General features: G+C 57.1%; 1 protein-coding gene across 1 annotated transcript in view; it reads left to right on the top strand.

Moving 5' to 3' along the window:
• The window catches only part of ESPNL (espin like), a 29,716-nt gene that overhangs the window by 1,437 nt on the left and 6,512 nt on the right, over nucleotides 1–21,767 (top strand). The window contains exons 2-6 of the mRNA XM_038001303.2: nucleotides 132–322; nucleotides 2,847–3,033; nucleotides 5,592–5,774; nucleotides 12,562–12,693; nucleotides 21,637–21,751. Coding sequence (XP_037857231.2) covers nucleotides 132–322; nucleotides 2,847–3,033; nucleotides 5,592–5,774; nucleotides 12,562–12,693; nucleotides 21,637–21,751 — 808 coding nt within the window. The remainder of the gene's footprint in view (nucleotides 1–131; nucleotides 323–2,846; nucleotides 3,034–5,591; nucleotides 5,775–12,561; nucleotides 12,694–21,636; nucleotides 21,752–21,767) is intronic.

The raw sequence follows: 21,767 nt of genomic DNA on the forward strand, positions 1-21,767 counted from the left end.
GAAGGAGGAAGGAGCTGGAAGCCCCTTCACTGGGTTGCAGGCAGTGTAAGCCCTCACCTGGTACTCCTCCAGCAGCTGGCTCTGGCCACACGGCCTACCCCCCACTCACTGACCTGCCTGGGCCTCGGTAGGACCAAGATGCCTCGGGCGTCTCCCCGCTGCACCTGGCCGCCCGTTTTGGACACCCGGTGCTGGTGGAGTGGCTGCTCCACGAGGGCCACTCGACCACGCTGGAGACCCGGGAGGGGGCCCTGCCGCTGCACCACGCCGCTGTCAGTGGGGACCTGACCTGCCTGCAGCTCCTGACAACTGCACATGGCAGGTAAGGAACCCAGGGTCCCGCCTGAGGGGCAGCCTGGGGCAAGCTGGCCAAGGGGAGGCTGCACCGAGGAGGGCCAAGAGGACAGGCTGGTAGCCTTTGAGGTGAATCCTGCAGACGGGCATGCTGTCACTGTGGGGTGAGCTGGCAGGAGTCAAGGGCAATGAGGCCTCTATCCACAGGCCAGGCAGTGGCGGTGCCATGCCAGGGCCCAAGGGGACACAGGCCAGCGCTTCAGCTTGGAGAGTGGCTGGGGGCAGTGAGGACAGCAAGATGCTGCTGTGATGCCCAGGGCAGCTCTGGCCCCACCTAGGGGCATCTCAGGACCTAAAACAGCTCGGGACATGGACAACCGGCGACCTGTGAGGGCACCCTCCCCTCACCTGACAGGAGTGGGGACTCTCTGGTGGACTTGGGGACACAGAGGCTGGAGCTGCCTCTGCACTGCCCCATCCCTAGAGCCAGGCGCTGGCCTCATTGTCTCTGGGGCCCTGTGCCCCTGCCAGAACTGGTGGATGGCTAAGGAGGAAGGACAGGGTCAGGACAGCCAGTGAGGCAGAGGGCTTCCCTCCCCACCTGGACGCTCCTCCAGTCCTCGCCCTGCTTACCAAGGTCACCGTTGTCATAGGAACAGGCCCTCTGCCTCCTGCTGTCTTGGCTGAGGGTGAACCTTTCCGTCCCCCAGGGACCCACCTACCTCTGACCACGGCTCTTCTCTTTTTGAGGGAGCATCTCATTTGCCTGTCGCTGCCCCAGAGGCCTCAGTCCCCACATCCTCTTAGCTCCAGGACAAGCCCCATGCTTGTGGAATCGGGTTCTCACTCCTGGGTGTTCCCATCCTGGACCGCTTGGCAAAGGCCTTGGGATTCGCTTCTGTGGCTTTTTCCCAGAGCGTCCACACCACCCCCAGCCTTGGCTGGCCACAGTCTCTCTCAGGCCCACCTGGCTTTTAAAGAAGTTTCCACCACTGAAAACTGGGAGACTTGGGCTGAGTGCAGTGGCTCATGCCTGTAATCCCAGCATTTCTGGAGGCTGGGGCGGGAGGATTGCTTGAGCCCAGGAGTTCAAGACCGGCCTGGGCAATATAGCGAAGCCCTCATCTCTACAAAAAATGTATTTAAAAATTAGCCAGGCATGGTGATGAGTGCCTGTAGTCCCAGATACTCAGGAGGCTGAGGTGGGAGGATCACTTGAGTCTGGAAGGCAGAGGTTCCAGTGAGCTGAGATTGTGACAGAGCAAGTGTCTAAATTGCTCCAGCCTGGGTGACAGAGCAAGACCCTGTCTAAAAAAAACAAAAAGAAAACCAGGAGACTTCATGTTAATATGTACATACACACACACACTCACACACACAAATGGGAAGGTCCTGTACCCCTAGCCTAGTTCCCACCTAGCACTGACCAGCAGCCGAGAGGTGGCTGCTGCTGGCCAGACCATGCCCCTCCAGTGGCCCCCGACCCACTGGCTGCATCATGGCCTGCTCCCAGCCACCGCACTGGACACTGCCTGTTGCAGCCCTGGATGCAGTCAAGGACGCCTGGCAGAGTCCAGTGAAAGCACGGATCCTCCCCCGAGAAGGACACCAAGGCATACTGGCAGCCCTTTGGGGCATGTTCCATGAGCAAGTGTACCCTCAGGCTCAGCAGGTGCAGGGGACGATCCCTGTGTGGTGCAAGGCCAGGGAACAGCCACCAAGGTCCTGTGTCCCCCTTGCTAGGAGCAGAGGAGAGGTTGCTAGGGGGCTGGTACTGGCAGGGACTTTGTGAGGGGAGGGGGGTTTAAACCCAGGTGCAAGCCCCTGGACAGATCAGCTCCCAGCCTCTGTCTCCCCTCTGGCAGCTGAGGCCTGTGACTAGACTCTCCTCTGGGGTGGACCCCGAGTTGCTCAGATTCATCCATCAGAAGTGGGGAGCACGTGTGGGGGTGCTCATGAGATCCCTTCATTATTACCCAGCTTCCCCTCTTGAGAGAGGAAGGGCCTGGAAGTGGAGGGTCTGGAACAGGGTGGCGTGGTCTGCAGGCTTGGTGGGAAAGCAGGCACGAGCCGGAGAGTTGACCCTCCCCAGTGACATTGGCCCTGCCTCCACGCCGCCACTGCGACCCCAGCCCAGCCAGTGCAACCCTCACCTCATCACAGGCTGCCACAGCTACCAGGCACCCAGCATCACCTGCCACAGGGCACAGAGCAGAGGGAAACCCCTAAGGGAGTTGGGGTCAATCCCAGGCCTCCACTGGGACAACTGAGAACCTGGAAGGCAAGACCGTGGCCCTCAGATCTAAGAAGATGCATGTTTCTGACCTGGACCCAGGAGTTCCCAGAAAAGGACAGAAGGATAGGAGAGTGGGGTTGCACAGCCACCTGGGGGAGCAACCTGGAGGAGGGAACCCCACAGTAGCAGCTGGAAAGCACGTGGGAAACTCAGCCATCACGGGCAGGGCCAGGAGTCAGCAGTGAAGTCCAAGCAGCTGAGGGATGGGCTCAGCCATAGGCAGGAACTGGGCCTCCAAACCCTCCCTTCCCTGCAGCAGCGTGAACCGGCGGACATGCAGTGGTGCCTCCCCACTCTACCTGGCCTGCCAGGAGGGCCACCTGCACCTGGCCCAGTTCCTGGTGAAGGACTGTGGCGCTGACGTGCACCTTCGTGCTCTCGACGGCATGAGCGCCCTACACGCTGCCGCCGCCCGCGGCCACTACTCCCTCGTCGTCTGGCTGGTAAGTAGGTGCCAGAGGTGGAAAGGGGACATCCAGGGAGTGTGGGTCCTGCAGCAAGCAGAGTCTGGAGCCTGGATAGGGGCTCCAGAGGGAACTGGGGACGCGCAGGGCTGCTGGGGCATCCAATGAGCTGGTCCATGGCTCCCGAGACCCTGCAGGCCCAGCCAGGCTGGGCCCTGGAAGTTTTGACCACCTGCAGTGCACTCTGCTCTGTGGGGTCGTGCCATGGCTCCCCTGGGGCTCTCCTAGTCCCTCTCTCCCCGGAAGTCCTGGTGGGCCTCCCGGGTGCTCTCACAGTTGGTGGTGGCCCATGTGCTTTGTCTGCGCCCACACCAGCAGTGCCCAGTTCAGGCCACTCGGCCGCTTGTTCAGGCCCTGCCGCCTGATATCCCCGGGCCAGTCCCCACCTTTCTCCACTTCTGGCCTCTTTGGGGAAGGAAGACCTGAGACCCCAGAGCAGAGTGACTGAGGTTGGGGAGGTGCCATCTTCAAGGGTGGGCTGGGGACTTCCTGCCTCTACAACAGAAAAGCAGAGCAGGTGACGCCTGTAATCCCAGCTACTCGGGAGGCTACGGCAGGAGAATCGCTTGAACCTGGGAGGCAGAGGTTGCTGTGAGCTGAGATCACGCCACTGCACTCCAGACTGGGCAACAGAGTGAGACTCCGTCTCAGAAAAAAAAAGAGCAGGGGAGGCCCTCTTTGAGGCGGGGACTTGGGGGCAGAGCTGAGGATGGACAGGAAGTGGCTGAACAAGGAGCGGGGCCCAAAGCAACTTCCTGAGGGGGGCACACTTCATTCAGAGGCAGGGAGAGCCTGGCCCATGGGGCCTGGGGGTGGGCCGGAAAGGCAGACAGAGGTGCTGGGAGGACTGGGGTTCTTTCCTGAGGGTCCTGGGGAGCCATGGAAGGCTCAGAGCCAGGAGCAGCAGGATCTGACTGGCGTATCGGAAGGTCACTGTGGCTGCTGGTGGAGAAGTGCGAGCTGCCTGCCCCCAGACCTCCCACGCTTGCCTGAGGCCTCCTGTCTCCCGGCTCCCACCCACTCAGCTCCAGCTCCTTCTCCAGCAGGCCAGGCTGGCTCTGCCCCCGGGGCCTTTGCATGCGCTGCACCCTGTGCCTGGTATACAGCTCCCCAGGCGCCCCTGGGGCCTTCCCTGACCAGCTGGTTTACTGGGGGGAGCTGCCTGCCCAGACCATCCTCACTCCTGCTTTCCTCCCCCGCGCACCAGCACCGGGCACATGGCATGTCTGACTCCTGGTCTTGGTGGTGGTTTCCACCCGCCGGGGTGTAGGCGCCAGGAGCTCCGTGGGTGCAGGACTTCACCACCTGCTGCGTTCCCCGCACCTGGCATGCGGTCAGGCTCGAGAGATGTTTACTGAACCAATGGGCAAGTGAAGGAACGGAGGCCTGGTCCCTTAGGATGGCACCCGCTGCTCACCGTGGCCCTGAGGCCCTTGGGATGGGTCCCGCCTGCTCACCGTGCCCCCGGGCGCTTGGGATGGTGCTGGCCTGCTCCCCGTGGCCCCAAGGTCCTCAGGCTGGTGCCAGCCTGCCCACTTTGGCCCCAAGGCCACCTGAATTGGCCTCCAGCCTCCCTTCGTGGAGACTGCAGCCCCTCCCGGTGACTCGCCTGCGTGTGCGCCCCTCCCCACCCCGGGGGCTGCCCCTCCAGCTCCTCCTGCTGGAGCGGTCTCCCACAGAGGAAGCTCTCTTGACCTGGTCCCGCCCTGGCCGTCCTCCCCTCGCCCCTGCAGCAGTTCTGACCCATTCACTCCAGACCTCAGCCTCCCAAATGATGCCTGGCCCCTGGGATGAGCGGTGGCTGCACACAGCGGGCAGAGTGGCAAGAGCTCACCGCAGGGGGTCTGCTGAGCCCTGGGACCGTGCTGAGGCATGAGCGGCCCTTCCTGGGGAGAAAGCGGACAGGCCTCGGGGTCTCCGGGCCAGAGAGGCCACTCCAGATGCGAAGGAGCCCCGTGGCAGCCCTGTCCCTGTCTCTGTTTCCAGCTCATTGTGCTTTGCCCAGCAGACACTTCTGATCAGTCAGGAGCACCCTGGCTGTGCTAAGAGGCACTCACACCGAAGGTGGCGGGGGCTGCTGACGGCTCTGCTGTCCTCCTGGCCTCCCCAATGGGGAAAGCAGGCACACTCCAGGCAGGAAGGAGGAAGGAGGGCGAAGACGGAGCCAGCACGCCTATCACCCCTCTGTCAGGAAGGCAGTTTGTCCTAGAAGACCCCCGCGTCCCACTGGCCGGCCCAGGCCCCATGGCTGTCCCAGCTGCACAGGTTTCAGCGAGTCAGTGTAGGGGACGATCACCGGGCTGGTGCTGTGGACCACAGCAGGGGGCCCTTCAGAAGGCTACTGCCCCAGGGTCCTGCTGCCCCAGGGTGACGGCGACGCACGTGCTGAGCCAGCCCTGTCCAGGGTTTCCTGAGATTGTGCCCTGTGTCCTGAGAGGCACAGCCAGAGTCCACTTTCAGTTCTGCTCTGATACCCTCCCACTCTGTGTGCCTCCTCCCTGGGAGGGTGGCTGCCCCCACTGCTCCTCCTTCCCCAGGTCACATTCACTGACATCGGACTCACGGCACGGGACAATGAGGGGGCCACGGCCCTGCACTTTGCAGCCCGAGGCGGCCACACGCCCATTCTAGACCGACTCCTGCTGATGGGTGCCCCGGTCCTGAGAGACTCCTGGGGTGGGACCCCCCTCCACGACGCAGCAGAGAACGGACAGATGGAGGTAAGGTGGGCGTGAGGGAGACCGGGTGAGCAGTCACGAGTGTCAGCCATGCCCAGCACTGTGTCAGTGACCCTCATGGCAACCCTGTAAGAATGATGACTCCCCTTATACAGATGGGCAAACTTAGGCTCAGAGTTGCAAAGTCACTTGCGCAAGGTCAAGAGCCCGGGGTCAAGTGGCAAGATCCAAGCTCTATGCTCTCGTCCTGCGTACCATCCTCCCTCCCTTCGCGCAGACTCCCTGGTGCCTGGTCCGGGCTTGGTCTTGGTGACAGTCTTCTCAGAACAGCCCTTGGGGACGGACCCTCTGCTGTGAGCAGCCTTCGAGCAGAGTTGTGGCAGGGTTGTGATGTCAGCCCCTTTGCTATTAGCCAGATAAATCTTGGGAGCTCACATGGCCCAGCCTCAAGGACATGACATCCAAAAACCCCATGTAGGCAGGGATGGTGTTCAAATGTTCAACAACATCAGAACCACACCCAGCCTTTGAGGGTGGGTGCAGCCATAAGCCTCTGGCCCTGCACGGATACCCACCCAATGTTGACCTCGTCTAAAGGCGAGACTCCATCTCAGGAGAATGCACACAGTTTACTTCTCCCCAGCCCCATCCAGTCCCAAGTGGTGTCGGGTCTATTCACCTCTATGAAGTCTCCTGGTTCCCCACATTCTTTGAAAGCCTCCCAGGCTTAGGCTGCTCAGTCTGGAGCCAGAAGCGCACTCCAGGCCTCTGGAAGGCTGGTCTGGGGGGATTATAAGTGGAAGTGCAACCGACCATCGCATTCTGGGTCTGCAAGCCTGTTGGCCAGGCTGGTCTCAAACTCCTGATCTCAAATGATCCACCCACCTCGGCCTCCCAAAGTGCTGGGATTACAGGCATGAGCCACCGCGCCCAGCCTAGTTATTCTTTGAATGGTGTGAATTACACTAATTATTTTTAAAAATTGTTAAATTGTGATTTAAAAATGCATAACATAAAATTTACCGTGTTAACCATTTTCAAGCATACACTTGAGCAGCATTAAGTCTGTTCACATTATGGTGCAGCAGAATCTCCACAACTTTATCATTTCGCAAAACTGAGACTCTAGCCATCAAACAGCAATTCTCCATCTCCCTTTTCTCCCAGCCTCTGGCAACCAACATTCTACTTTGTTTTTTTATGACCTTGATGACTTAGGATACCTCATGTAAGTGGAATTGTACAGTATTTATCCATTTGTCTCTGGCTTAGTTCACTTAGTATAATGTCCTCAAGGTTCATCCCTGTTGTAACATGCCAGAATTTCCTTTTTTATGGCTAAATAATATTCCATTGTATGTATATACCACATTTTCTTTCTCTATTCATCTGTTAATGGACATTTGGGTTTTTCTGCCCTTTGACTGTTGTGAATCATGCTACTATGAACATGGGTGTGTAAATATCTCTGAGATCCACCCTTCAAATCTTTTGGATATGTATACCCAGCATTAGAATACCTGGATCTACCCTGATTACTTTAAAATGTTACACTGACCTTGCATTCCTGGAATAAATTCAATGACATATTATTCCTTTTGAATATAGCTCAATTCAATTTGCTAACATTTTGTTTAGGATTTTTTGGCCTTATATTCTTGAGTAAAATTGGCATGGAATATCCTTTTTTAGTTTTATCCTTATTATATTTTGGTATCAAAATATGCTATGAATTAGGGAATGTTTCCTCTTTTCCTATTTTTTGAGACATTTTGGTTACATTAGACTTATTTTTTTATTTAAAGATTTTGTGGAATTCACTAGTGAAATCCTCTGGATCTGGCTGTTTCTTTGAGGGAAGGTTTTTAATTATTAATTCAATTTATTTATTTATTTATTTATTTATTTATTTTTGAGACGGAGTCTTGCTCTGTAGCCCGGGCTGGACTGCAGTGGCCGGATCTCAGCTCACTGCAAGCTCCGCCTCCTGGGTTTACGCCATTCTCCTGCCTCAGCCTCCGGAGTAGCTGGGACTACAGGCGCCCGCCACCTCGCCCGGCTAGTTTTTTGTATTTTTAGTAGAGACGGGGTTTCACCGTGTTAGCCAGGATGGTCTCGATCTCCTGACCTCGTGATCCGCCCGTCTCGGCCTCCCAAAGTGCTGGGATTACAGGCTTGAGCCACCGCGCCCGGCCAATTCAATTTATTTAATTATAGAACTACTAGGGCTTTCTATTTCTTATGTGTTGGTTTCATCAAATTGTATTTTTCTAGGATTTATTTCCTAGAAATGTTCTAGGAATCAATTTTATCTAAGTTATTAAGTGTATTAGCATAAAGTTATTTTTAATATCCTGATGATCCTTTATTGTCTGTATGTAGTAAGTTCCCCGTTTTTAATTCCTGATATTGGTTATTTTCTTCTTTCTTTTTTTGTCTCAATCAGCCTCACTAGATATTAGTCACTAGTTTTTCCAACAGTCAGGTTGTAACTTGTTCAGGGTCCTCCAAAAAGCATTTAATTGTCTCCAACGTATTTTTTTTATTTCATTAATTTCTACATTTATCTTTGCTATTACTTTCTTTCCTAAATTACTGAGATGGGTGCCTACTTCACTTACTTTTCAACCTTTTTTCTTTTCTAATATATTTATCGAAGGCTATAAATTTTCCTCTAAGTACTGCTTTAGCTGTATCCCACTGTTTGATAATTGTTCAGTTAAAAAATATTTTCTAATTCCCATTTTGATTCTTATTTGCCCTAGGGATTCCTTGGAATTATGTTTCTTAATTTCCAAATATGAAGGTGTTCCTTCCGGCTATCTATTTGTTATTAATTTCTGTCCAAATTGCATTGTGGTCAGAAAATATACTCTGGTGATTTCAATCTTTTGATTTTTTGATAAGTTACTTTATTGCCCTGTGTATGGTCAATTTTGTCAATGTTGCATGTGTTCTTGGAAAGACTGTAGAGTTTGCAGGCTGTTCTCTACATGTCATTATATCATTGTGTTCTTCAGATCTCCATAGGTATACATTTTAGTTTATTGGATTTCAAATGGCTCGAGAGAAGTGTGTAAACATTCCTGGCTATTATTCTGGATTTGTCTGTGTTTCCCTATAATCCTATCACCATTTGTTTTGTATATTTTGAACCCCATATCTAGTCTGTTTTATCTGATATATGTATACACATGACTTTTCTTTCTATACTCGTTTAATGGTGAGACTTATTCATACTTTACTTTCAGCCTTCTGAATCCTTATGTTTGCCAGTACCTCTGGTTAGCCACATGCAGTCACATTTAGTTTTTTTCATCAGCCTGACAGTCTTTGTCTATTGGTGCATTTAGACCATCTACAGTCATATAATTACTAATGTTTAGGGGTTTATTTTTACTCTCTTATTTTGAGGAGATGTTATCTGGCTGCCTGGGTTTTTCTTTATTTAAAAGTAGTAAGCACTTTTGTTTTTGTCTGTTCTCAGAGATTTATTTCTATTTCTTTGTGGGCTGGGTCTTCTGGTTCTCATTCATGGTATCCTGTTTCCTTGTATTTTTTATTTTTGTTGACGTATGCTGACATTAAATATGAAAAATGAAGTGTAGGCATAACTGGAGGCCTTGGCAATATCTTATTTGCCTTTGCTGGGCACATGTGGGCTCAGGATCATCGTAATCTGCATTCCAGACAGGAAGTTCCCAGGACCACCTCCATGATAGGAAGCAGGGGCCTGACTGGCATCTGGCTTCCGTTTTCTCTGAGGGTAGAGCCCTTGGCCTACATCGGGAGGTGGTCAACCAGAGCCCCCACCCTTGACAGAACCCGCACTGTTCCTGGCCTCCCTGGTCCCCTGAGGCTGCTGGAGGACAGTGTTCTTCTGGCATCAGCCCAGGCTCAGGGCAAGGGCAGTTCTGAGTGCTGGGCTCCCCCACCACCCCCCTACCCCCAAGGCTTTCCTTTTCCCCTGAGTGTGGCCGGATCACTCCTCCCTGACTTCTGTGTTACCTTACGGAGGCTGTTGGCAGGTGACTTTTACAGAGAATCCGTGTTTCATGTCTTTGGGCAGTGGGTTGGTTTGACCCAACTGGTTCTCTCCTCCCTGGAGTAGTGGATCCATCTGCTCACCTGCCTTTCCACTGGTGTGGCCTCTGCACAGACTTCCGGACAGAGTTCCATCTGTCTGCTGACAATCCCAGCGGCGATGGGGTCCATTACTCTGGGGGAGATGTTCCCTTCCTCCTCCCCATAGCTCTGTTCCTGTCAGGGCCATGCCCTCTCTCCCCAGCACCATCTGGGGCCAGGTCTGACACCTGTCCCCCTCTGCCGTGACACCCCTCATACTCCTGCAGACCCCATAACTCCCCTCCTCTGCATCCTGGCCTCCTCTTCCCAGCAACAGCTCCTTGGGGATGCTCTGCCTCCACCCACCCACACACCCACTGCGTCCTGGCAGACTTTTGCCATTCCCCCAGCCCAGAGCCTCCGGGAGCAGTGCCTCTCCCAGGGACTGGCTTCAGCAACCGGCCCCAGCCTCCCCAGCCCCAGCCTCCTTGCACATCTGACAAATACTTCCTGCTTCCTCAGCCACACCAGCCACTGGCTCAGCCCTTCTGGTCCTCCAAGAGCCTTCAGGCGTTATCTGGTTCAAGCCTCCCAGCAGGCCCCAAGGAAGGGGTGTGCGCACACCTGATTTTGTGTGGCCCCACAAGCTCAAAATAGTTCTCCCCTTTTTAAATGGGGAAAAAGCAAAAGAATCACATCTCATGTCACATGAAACTCATCTGAAGTTAAAAGTGTCCACAAATAAAGCCTCATGTGCAACCGGCCCTGCTATGGGTGGCAGCTTTCACACCACAACCAGGGTTGCGTATTTGTGCCAGAGCTGGCAGCCCCCAGCCTGAGCTGCTTACTCTCTGAGGGCAGCGCGGCACCCAGGAAGGCAGGCAGTGCACGAGCAGACACCTGAGTCCACAGCTTAGAGGCACAGGGTCATTATCCTCAGGCAGTGACAAGCCCGTGGCTCTGTGGTTCTGGAGCAGGTCTTGTGGATCTGCAGGGCTTCCAGGACGCAGGGCTCTTTCCATCTTCGTGTCCACCTTCCTCTGGTGGTGCCGTGGCCTCTTCAGGCTGTGGCCACCTTGGAGGCCATGGAACTCAGGGCAGAGGAAGGAGGGGAAGGGAAGCTGTCCAGAGAAGAATTCCCCCAGGACGAGGCACTCACCCTTGAGGTCTCGAGCTGACCTGCTAGCTGCACAGCTGGGTGTCGGTAGGGGCCGGGGCGAGGAAGGCTGGTGGTATCAGCCATAGATCAGTGCAGCTGTCCCTACTTTACAGACAGGCCCAGTTAGCTGGCCAGGTTCTCTGACCAGCAAGTCACAGAGCCAGATGAGCTCAAGGCCACTGGACTTCGCTGCCAGGCCCCCTGCCACACACAACAGCATCACGTTGTGTTTACTCACGGCAGGCACACCCGCCGCTCCATATGCATGCTGAACCTGTATTTATCTGTAGAGAATGAACACTAATTGCACCTTTTATAGGTGAGGCACCTGCAGTCCAGGGAGGAGCTGAAATTTCCTTTGGGGTCTCACAACTTTTTTGAGATGGAGTTTCACTCTTGTTGCCCAGGCTGGAGTGCAGTGGTGCCATCTTGGTTCACTGCAACTTCCGCCTCCCGGCTTTAAGCAGTTCTCCTGCCTCAGCCTCCTGAGTAGCTGGGATTAGAGGCGCCTGCCACCACACCTGGCTAATTTTTTGTATTTAGTAGAAACAGGGTTTCACCATGTTGGTCAGGCTGGTCTGGAACTCCTGACCTCAGGTGATCCACCCGCGTTGGCCTCAAGTGCTGGGATTACAAGTGTGAGCCACCGCGCCCGGCCAAGGGTCTCACAACTTCTTACTTAGTTCAATTCAGTGTCACCCAAAGATGCTGAGGCCCAGCTGGTCTATCTCAGAGATACGTTTGCGTCAAAGGCACAGTTTTGTGAACACAGCATTCGCCTCACTCAAGTTCGTTTTTGTGTTTCCCTAGTACCACCAAAGAGACACAGAAATATTTATAGAATAAATACATACAGAATAAAGTACAGAATTCATTATTGAGGTCCCCTGACCCTCTCCCATCTGAATCCTTCACAGGCCCAGATGTCCTGCAGCCTTCCAGTCCTGTGGACTCCCTCCCCAGCTTCCTTCCCTCCCCTCTTCCTCCCCATTCCCATCACAAGAGCCCATCAGGTACAAGGAGACAGGAGGGCCCTGGCCCCAGGTTGGCTGGGTAGGAGCATGCAGTGTGGCTGGCAAAGGTGGTGAGCAGCCTTGGTCAGGCATGAGCTGGTACTCCGGGTGCCAGGGGGGAACCTCATGGGGCCAGGAGGATGGTCCTATGGAGAGTGGGGCTGTGGTGGGAGGTGGCCCTGAGTCCCCGGGGCGGGGGCCGGTTGCTTGTCTCTCTGAGCCTTGTTTGTTCACGTGCATTGATCCACATCTCCAAGGGTGGCAAACATGGAAACTGGTTCTGCATTTAATGCCTAGGCGATGGCAGCTGTGAGGGGTCTGGACGGGGCACCCTGATGCCTGTCAGCTCAGCACTGCTTCATATGCAGTGCCTGGTACTGTCTGTGCCAGGACAGGGTGGCTGTGGGATGAGGCTTGGGTGCTCCTAGGCAGGTCTCTGGAACCCCACGGCCCAGATTCAAGCCCTGCCCCTGCTGGGAAGGGCATCAGGGCAGCCTGTGCCATGGGGCCAGGGGAGCGGCCTGCACAGGGCCAGCCCATGGGCACCTGGTGAGTGTCGCGGTGGGTCACACGTGTGCCCTCCTCACTGCAGTGCTGCCAGACCCTAGTCTCCCACCACGTGGATCCCTCCCTGCGGGATGAAGATGGTTACACGGCGGCGGACCTGGCAGAGTACCACGGACACCGGGACTGTGCCCAGTACCTGCGGGAGGTGGCCCAGCCGGTAAGGCTCAGGGTCCCCAGCTGCCCTGGAGGCATGGAGGGTGGGCCCAGATCCCAGCCAGGACCCCACTGCTGAACCTGCAGCATAGTCAGCTGGGAAGCTCACCATATCCAACTCATACATGGCATCGGAGCCAGGAGCAAGGGCCTGGGCAGGACTGAGGTGCCACAGGGCAGCCAGTGCTAGGGTCAGGCTGTGACAGGAGCTGTGACAGGGGCCAGGACAGGGGCTGTGACGGGTGGGGCCAGGGCTGTGACAAGGACAGGGGCTGTAACGGGGATCAGGAGAGAGGGCATGTGACGGCCTGGGGCCATGGCTGTGGCCAGGGCCCAGCCTGGGCTTGTGGCTGGAACTTGGCCAGGTCATGCCATTCGTCTGGGTCACAGAGACCACACCTGTGACTCAAGAGCCTCCGTGGCCAGGGTTCCTCATGGGTGATGTACGTCAGACTGAGGAGCCCCAGGAGTGGGAGCAGAACCTCCCAGAGGTGACCGCAAGGCAGCCAACAGCCCTGCAGCAGCCGGAAGGCAGCAGATTCCAGCCCTGGCTCTTGTCTCTCAGCCTGGGACCCCACAGTCTCTCATTTCCCCATTTGTAAGGACAGGGATCTTGTCTGTCCCACTAGTCCCCAGCCCTTAGCACATGACAGGGCTCAACAAGTGTTTACTGAATGAACAAATGAACAAATGGACAGAAAAGCAGGTGGATGCATGAGGGTGAACAGAGGAAGGGATGGATGGGGAGGGAACAGACAGAGGAGGAATGGATGGGGCAGGGAGGCCAAAGGAGTGAGAAATGAGGAGAGGGCTACATGGAGAGGGGAGAGCTCAGGAGGGCGGATGGAGAAGAGATGGGTGGAAGAGGAGTGGACGAAGAAGGGTGGAAGGAGGAGGGTGGATGGAGGAGAGATGGACAGAGGAGGATGGATGGAGGAGGAATGCGTGGAGGAGGAATGGATGGAGGAGGAATGGATAGAGGAGGGTGGATGGAGGAGGAATGGATAGAGGAGGGTGGATGGAGGAGAGATGGACAGAGGAGGGTGGATGGAGGAGGAATGCGTGGAGGAGGAATGGATGGAGGAGGGTGAATGGAGGAGGAATGGATAGAGGAGGGTGGATGGAGGAGAGATGGACAGAGGAGGGTGGATGGAGGAGGAATGCGTGGAGGAGGAATGGATGGAGGAGGGTGAATGGAGGAGGAATGGATAGAGGAGGGTGAATGGAGGAGAGATGGACAGAGGAGGGTGGATGGAGGAGGGTGAATGGAGGAGGAATGGATAGAGGAGGAATGGGTGGAGGAGGAATGGATGGAGGAGGGTGGATGGAGGAGGAATGGATAGAGGAGGGTGGATGGAGGAGAGATGGACAGAGGAGGGTGGATGGAGGAGGAATGCGTGGAGGAGGAATGGATGGAGGAGGGTGAATGGAGGAGGAATGGATAGAGGAGGAATGCGTGGAGGAGGAATGGATGGAAGAGGGTGAATGGAGGAGGAATGGATAGAGGAGGGTGGATGGAGGAGAGATGGACAGAGGAGGGTGGATGGAGGAGGAATGCGTGGAGGAGGAATGGATGGAGGAGGGTGAATGGAGGAGGAATGGATAGAGGAGGGTGAATGGAGGAGAGATGGACAGAGGAGGGTGGATGGAGGAGGGTGAATGGAGGAGGAATGGATAGAGGAGGAATGGGTGGAGGAGGAATGGATGGAGGAGGAATGGATAGAGGAGGGTGGATGGAGGAGAGATGGACAGAGGAGGGTGGATGGAGGAGGAATGCGTGGAGGAGGAATGGATGGAGGAGGGTGAATGGAGGAGGAATGGATAGAGGAGGAATGCGTGGAGGAGGAATGGATGGAGGAGGGTGAATGGAGGAGGAATGGATAGAGGAGGGTGGATGGAGGAGGAATGCGTGGAGGAGGAATGGATGGAGGAGGGTGAATGGAGGAGGAATGGATGGAAAAGGATGGATGGAGAGTGGATGGAGGAGGGTGGATGGAGGAGGAATGGATGGAGAAATGGATGGAGGAGGGTGGATGGAGGAGGAATGGATGGAGGAATGGATGGAGGAGGGTGGATGGAGGAGGTGGATGGAGGAGGGTGGATGGAAGAGGGTGGATGGAGGAGGGTGGATGGAGGAGGAATGGATGGAGGAGGTGGATGGAAGAGGGTGGACGGAGGAGGGTGGATGGAGGAGGAATGGATGGAGGAGGTGGATGGAAGAGAGTGGATGGAGGAGGGAAAATGGAGGAAGGTAGACAGAGGAGGCTGGATGGAAGAGGGTGCATGGAAGAGGGTGGATGGAGGAGAGTGGTTGGAGGAGGGTGGGTGGAGGAGGGTGGGTGGAGGAGGGGAGATGGATGAGGGTGGATGGAGGAGGAAGGGATGGAGGAGGGTGGATGGAGGAGGGTGGTTGGAGGAGGTGGATGGAGGACGGTGGATGGAGGAAGGTGGATGGAAGAGGGTGGATGGAGGAGGGTGGATGGAGGAGGGTGGATGGAGGAGAAATGGATGAAGGAGTTGGATGGAGGAGTTGGATGGAGGAGGGGAGATGGAGGGTGGGTGGATGGAGGAGGAATGGACAGAAGAGTAATGGATGGAGGAGGGTGGATGAAGGATGGAGATGGGAGCTGGGTGGATAGAGGAGTTGGATGGAGGAGGGTGGATGGAGGAGGAAGGGATGGAGGAGGGTGGATGGAGGAGGGTGGATGGAGGACAGTGGATGGAGGAAGGTGGATGGAAGAGGGTGGATGGAGGAGGGTGGATGGAGGAGGGTGGATGGAGGAGAAATGGATGAAGGAGTTGGATGGAGGAGTTGGATGGAGGAGGGGAGATGGAGGGTGGGTGGATGGAGGAGGAATGGACAGAAGAGTAATGGATGGAGAAGGGTGGATGAAGGATGGAGATGGGAGCTGGGTGGATAGAGGAGTTGGATGGAGGAGGGTGGATGGAGGAGTTGGATGGAGGAGGGTGGATAGAGGATGTGGATGGAGGAGGGTGGATGAAGGAGGAATGGATAGAGGAGGGTGGATGGGGGAGCTGGATGGAGGAGATGGAGGAGGTGGATGGAGGAGGAATGGATGAAGGAGTTGGATGGAGGAGGAATGAATGGAAGAGGATGGATGGAGGAGGGTGAATGGAGGAGGAATGAATGGAAGAGGATGGATGGAGGAGGGTAAATGGAGGAGGAATGAATGGAAGAGGGTGGGATGGAGGAGGGTGAATGGAGGAGAAATTAATGGAAGAGGGTGGATGGAGGAGGGTGGATGGAAGAGGATGGATGGAGGAGAAATGGATAAAGGAGCTGGATGGAGGAGTTGGATGGAGGAGGGTGGATGGAAGAGGAATGGACAGAAGAGGAATGGAGGAGGGAGGAGAGTGGATGAAGGATGGAGATGGGAGCTGGGTGGATGGAGGAGGGTGGATGGAGGAGGGTGGATGAAGGATGGAGATGGGAGCTGGGTGGGTGGAGGAGGGTGGATTGGGGCAAATGAATAAAGGAGCCACTGGGAGAGGGTGCTTTGGCATCCACATTGGAGTCAGGTCACCCCCATGTGCTCCCACCCGACCTTCCCTCTCTATTCCAGGCCCAGGGCAGTTACAGTGACAAATTCATCTAACCTGCCTCAGTTTCCATCACACTTCTTTTAGTGACCACCCCTTCAGAAAGGTGTTCTGAAATCACCTGACCCTTCTTTTTGGGTGAGGGGACTGAGGCCCAGAAGGTGTCATTGCCCTCCACCCCCTAAACCCCTTGTCTCCCCAAGGGGTTGCTGGCCTCCTCTTCTCTGATGTGTCCTCTCAGAGCATCTGGGGTCAACTGGGGCAGAGCCACAGTCCCCCCCACCCCCCAGCCCCTGGGGCCTGCCGGACACTTGTCACACTGCCACCACTGGGGCCTCTGTTAGCACTGGTGGAAACCCACACCAGTCCTGCCGCGCTGCGCAGGTGGCTCAGGTGGCCTCCAGAGAGCACGGCTCTGTCCTGGTTTTGCCCCGGTGCAGCAGTTTCAGGAAGTAGAATTCAGTCACTGCTGGAAGTCATGTATTTACTAAATGGTGTGCTTGCTAGACGACCAACGGGTCCTGGTTCAGCAGAAGGCTGTCTTTCTGGCTTGGCTTGAGAAGGTGGTGGTGCTCTGCTGGCTTCTCCACAGAAGGCGGGGCTCCACGGCCCGCAGCCCAGGAGTGCCGACTGCCTTGGTCTCCCGACTGCCTGGGTCTCCCACAGCTCCTTCAAGGCCGCTGGGTCGGCCTCGGCCTTTTTTGGGCCCATCCCTGCACTTCCTGCCTGGATGGCATCCGAGATTAGGCGATGGGGAGGGCAGCCGCTCTGCTGGTGTCCCAGCCTCCACAAGCCCCTGGCACAAGGGAACAGCCCCGCCCAACCTCCTGGGAGTCTCTGACACTGTTCCTGCCCAGCCATTCTGGGGTCCCATGCGTGGGCTTTCTGTCCAAGCAGTGCCTCTGCCTTCTGTCCCCAGACCCCGTGGTAGTGGAGGACGGGTTGCGTTAGGCTCGCCATGTCCTTCCCATCCACAGTCCCCTCCTGCCTGCGCCTGGGCGCCCCCTGCCCAGCTCATGAAAACCCAACCCTGCCACCTTCCCGGCTCCTGGGTGTGCAGCTTCAGGAGCTGGTTTGGGAGCTCGGGGTCGGGACTGGAGCATGTCTCTGTCTTCAGCCTCTGGGAGGGTCTGGTGACAGCAGGGGGTGCTCATCTCTCATCACTGGAGCTGTCTCCCCTCCAGGCCTCTGAGGGAGAGCAGGCTGTCAGCTGTGGGCCTGGGGAGGCCATGTGCCTGCTGCAATATTGATGGGAATGCAATCCGCAGGGGCTGCTCGCACTGGCCGCCTCCGAGCTGGCCTCAGAAGAGGTGGTAAAATCCATCATCTTCCCCAGGACAACACAGCGTGTCTCCGCCCCCAGGGAACTCGTGCATTCCAAGAGCAACAGCAGCTTGGGGAGCAATGCTGGACAGCAGTGCTGAGACCTGCCCTGTGGGAGGTGCCCCCTCGTGCCTCCTTTGTGTTGGGTCTGTGGGGCCTGCCCAGCTTGGAGTCTGCTCAGGGTGCTAGGGAAGGCCAGCCCTGCCCCTCCCTGGGCCTTGGGGACCCCTCTGCACGCAATGAGAGATGGGGTCTTGAAGTCCTGGGGCTGCCCTCGAGGCAGGCCCCCTCCCCTCTGCTAGCCAAGCAACTGGGATCCTGCCTGTGGGGCTCTGAGCGCCCTGTCTGGGCAGGGACGGCGCATAGAACCCTCCATGCTTGGGGAAGAGCCTCTGGCACCTCTCGTGGTGTCCAGGGCTGTCCCACTCACCCCCACCTGCCAGCACTGTGCTGCCCTTCCTGGGCATGGGGCACTGGCAAGTTCTGAGCGTCTCTAAACCCCAATTTTCTCACCACAGGGTCTCTCTCTGTCACCCAGGCTGGAGTGCAGTGGCACAGTCTCAGCTCACTGCACCCTCAGCCTTCCAGGCTCCAGTGATCCTCCCACCCCAGCCTCCCAAGTAGCTGGAACTACAGGCACATGCCACCACACCAGCTAAGTTTTGTACTTTTTGTAGAAATGGGGTTTGGCCATGTTGGCCAGGCTGGTCTTGAGCTGGGCTCTAGTGATCCTCCCACCTCTGCCTCCCAAAGTGCTGGGACTACAGGTATGAGCCATCACAGCCGGCCCAGGGCCTTGTTTTTTGGGTAAAGGAGAAGCTCCTCGAGCACCCAGTGAGGCACCTGCCCTGGTGGGCCCTCGGGACAGGTGTGCTCTCCCCCCTTCGGTCCAGAAACGTACTAAGACGTCTTTATTTTATATACGAGGAAACTGAGGCCCAGAGAAGGTGAGAGGCTTCCTGGGCACTCTCCTCCTGCTGGGAAGGGTGGTACCCGCCCAGTCAGTAATGGAATCTCAGCCATGGCAACTGCTGTCCGGCACCCATCCGTGGGCCGTGATTCTCTCTGCCCGGGTGGCATTACAGGCCTGTGACCTGGCTCACAACGATGCTCTCCATGTATAATGCATGGAGCCTCCGCGGTGCTCAAATCTCACCAAAAACCAGGGACAGGGACAGCGGGCTGGGCCGTGGGGCCACATGACCACCAACCTCAGGGCAACTGTCCAGTGCTGGGATTCAGGGCAGCACGTGTCTAACTGTTAAAACCCCAAGGGACGGGACTCCCACGTCTGTGCCTCCAGATCCCTGAGGCTCCACTGTGTCCAGGGCCTTCCTATGGGAGGCAGGGGTGTGGTTACTCCCGTTGCCGGGTCAACGCCACAGCCAGGCTTCTCATCCCTGTTAAAACCCAGAGACCATCCTAATACCGACGGTGGCAGCAGCTCGGAGGTCTGAATGCCACCGTCATGCAGGCCCCTGCCAGGTGCTCTCCATAGTCCCTCAACTTTCCAAGAACCCTGATTTATAGGCAAAGAAATGGAGGCTCAGGGGGTGGCGTCCTGGGGCTTCTCGCTGGTGAGGAGTGGAACAGGGCTGGACCACAGGGACCTCGAGTAAGGTCCCCCAAGCCACAGGTGCTGTGCTGGGGCCAGAGTCCGGTAGTCCCCTGAGCCCCAAACTAACTTCCACCTCTTTTGTCTTCCCCAGCACAAGAGGGCCGCTGCCATCCTGCCAAGCCCCTCACTCTGCCAGGGGTGGCCCCTCCCCACTGACAGCAGGTTTGATCTCAGGGAGGGGGCTCAGGGCTCCCAGGCAAGGGCAGAGAGGAGGCGAGAGGCACCATCCCACTCCTGGCTCGGTCCTGGCTGGGCAGGGGACAGTGCAAGGGCATTGGGGTGGCCTTGCTGTTGAGGGTCCACTCGAGGCAGGGCTTAGCCACCTCTGTTGGTGGTACCACTTGTGTCCGGCTTTTCTGGCCGTGTCTGGTCTGGAGTCTGACTGCCCTGCTTGAAGCGGCGAAGCCAGCCTCTCACTATGGCCTTCCTTCAGCATGGCAGGGAGCACACATCATGTTTTGTGGCGTTCCCTTGCCCCGAGTCCCAGGTGGTGCGAGTCGGGTCCCGATGGCAACTGTGCTGCATAGGTTTGTATCTCCGCTGAGGACCCTTGAGTCGGGGGAACACCGTGTTGCTCAGCAGAGGGCAAGTCGCTCCCCGTCGTCCCTCCGTCGCTCCCCGTCCCTCCGTCGCTCCCTGTCCCTCGTCGCTCCCCGTCCCTCAGTCTCTCCCTGCACACACAGCCCTGAGAAGCGGCCCAGAAAGGACAGCCAGGCTTTGTGTTCTTGGTCTTTCCCCAGAGGCTGACCTCTGTGGTGTCCCCCACCAAGGAAGCAGCTGTTCAAGGGCACTGGAGGGAGCAAAGGCTGAGGTCTCCCGTGAGACTCTCATCCCAGCTCTGCGGCAGCCCGGCTGCGGGGCCTTGAGAAGGCCCCACTGCCCTCTCTGAGTCTGTTTCCCCATCTGTGCTCCGGGAGCCGTACTGTGGGTGGGGCCGGGGACTCCTCTGGATGGTTTCTCTTCTCATGGGGCCCAGAGGTCTCAGGTCCCCTTCGGTCTCCCAGAGCGTCCCCTCCCCGGCCGCTGCTCTGTGGAGAGTTAAAGGGGCCGTGGTAAGGAATCCCGCACCCAGCGCAAGCCCCGCCTGGCCACCTGACACCTCGGCCTTCAAATATTCATGTGACACCTCCCACTCCTGGGGGCGGCAGCCTCAGCAGCCCCCGGCGTCCCAGGACAGCTGTACTCCCTGAGCTCTGCAGTTCGCGTCTGAGGTCCTCCGGGGCTGGGGCTGGGCGGTCACTCCCCAGCCCACCGTGCACCAGAGTTCCTGGGCTGTGGGCACAGATTCCTGGAAGGAGTGAGGTGCGTGGGGGCTGGGAAGATGGGCTTTCAGACTGTGTTCCCTCCCCCGTGGCCCAGTGGGGTGAGGGTCCTGGAGGGGGGTGGCTGAGGGGCCACCCAGCATCCTTGCCAGGAGGCAGCCTGTGCCACCTTGTCCATGAGCGAGGGAGGCTTGGGGAGGCCAAAGTTTTGCTCACGTAGGACCGGCTTCACTGCAGTCCGGCCCCAGTGCAGTGTGAAAAGGGGTCCCTGCGTTCAGAAAGGAGAAGGAATTCGAAGGCAGAGACAGCCGTGCATTCGAGCAAGCTGCAGCAAGGGTCCCTCCCACTCTCCCAACAGGCCGATGTGAATTCTCTGCTCTGCCCAGGGCTCTCTCGAGCACTGACCCTGGAGCCCTGATGGCCACGTCTGGTTTCCAGTGCCCACTGGAGGGCAGGGACAAGAGCTTTGGTCTGACAGGCACAGTGGGGGAGGTGCCCAGAGGGTCGGTGGCATGTGGCCCTGCTGGCTAGGGACAAGGGCTGCCCATGCCCTTGGCTGGTGGGCACATTAGGGACCCCCATCCTACTCCACTGCCCTCCCCTCTCCTCACCAGGTTTCTCACGGGGCCTCCACCCCCAAGACACTGACCCGTGTCAGCCCCAAGTCAGGGCTGAAGTTCCAGGCGGACTACAGCACAGGAGTCAGGGCAGTCGGGGAGGCGGGTGTGTGGAAGAGTGTACATGCATGTGTGCAGGAGAGTACATGCGTGTGTGCAGGAGAGTACATGCATGTGTGTGCATACGTGTGCACGTGTCTTTGTGAGACCACAGGGCGCTGAGCACAGCTGAAAACCAGGCTCTAACCCAGTGCCCAGAACCCCAGAGCTCAGCTGCCTCCAGAGGGAGCCTGGAAGCTGAGTTTTGAGATGGGGGTGGCCCACTCAATAGAGGTGGCAGCAGGTGGGGAACCAAGGCGGGGTGCTGGGAAGTGATGGCACTCAGGCAGGAGATGACCCTGCGACAGAACCCTGATCAAGGACCTGTCTCTCTTTCTTACCACCTCCTTACCTGTCCCAGCCCTTCTCAGATGCACAGGCTCGCCCACTGGGTGCTCCCACCCCGTCTAGGTGAGTAGGGAAGAGCCCACAGGGGCCCCCCACTGACCAGGTCCATCCACCCACAGGTGCCCCTGCTGATGACGCCCCCACCACCGCCGTTCCCCCCACCTCCACTGTTGGCCATGAGGCGCTCCCTGGAGGATGGAAGAAGAGGAGGCCCAGGGCCCGGGAACCCCACCTGTGAGTGCACAGCCCC

The sequence above is a fragment of the Chlorocebus sabaeus genome, chromosome 10 (genome assembly GCF_047675955.1).
Source record: "Chlorocebus sabaeus isolate Y175 chromosome 10, mChlSab1.0.hap1, whole genome shotgun sequence".
In the NCBI taxonomy this organism is placed as follows: domain Eukaryota; kingdom Metazoa; phylum Chordata; class Mammalia; order Primates; family Cercopithecidae; genus Chlorocebus; species Chlorocebus sabaeus.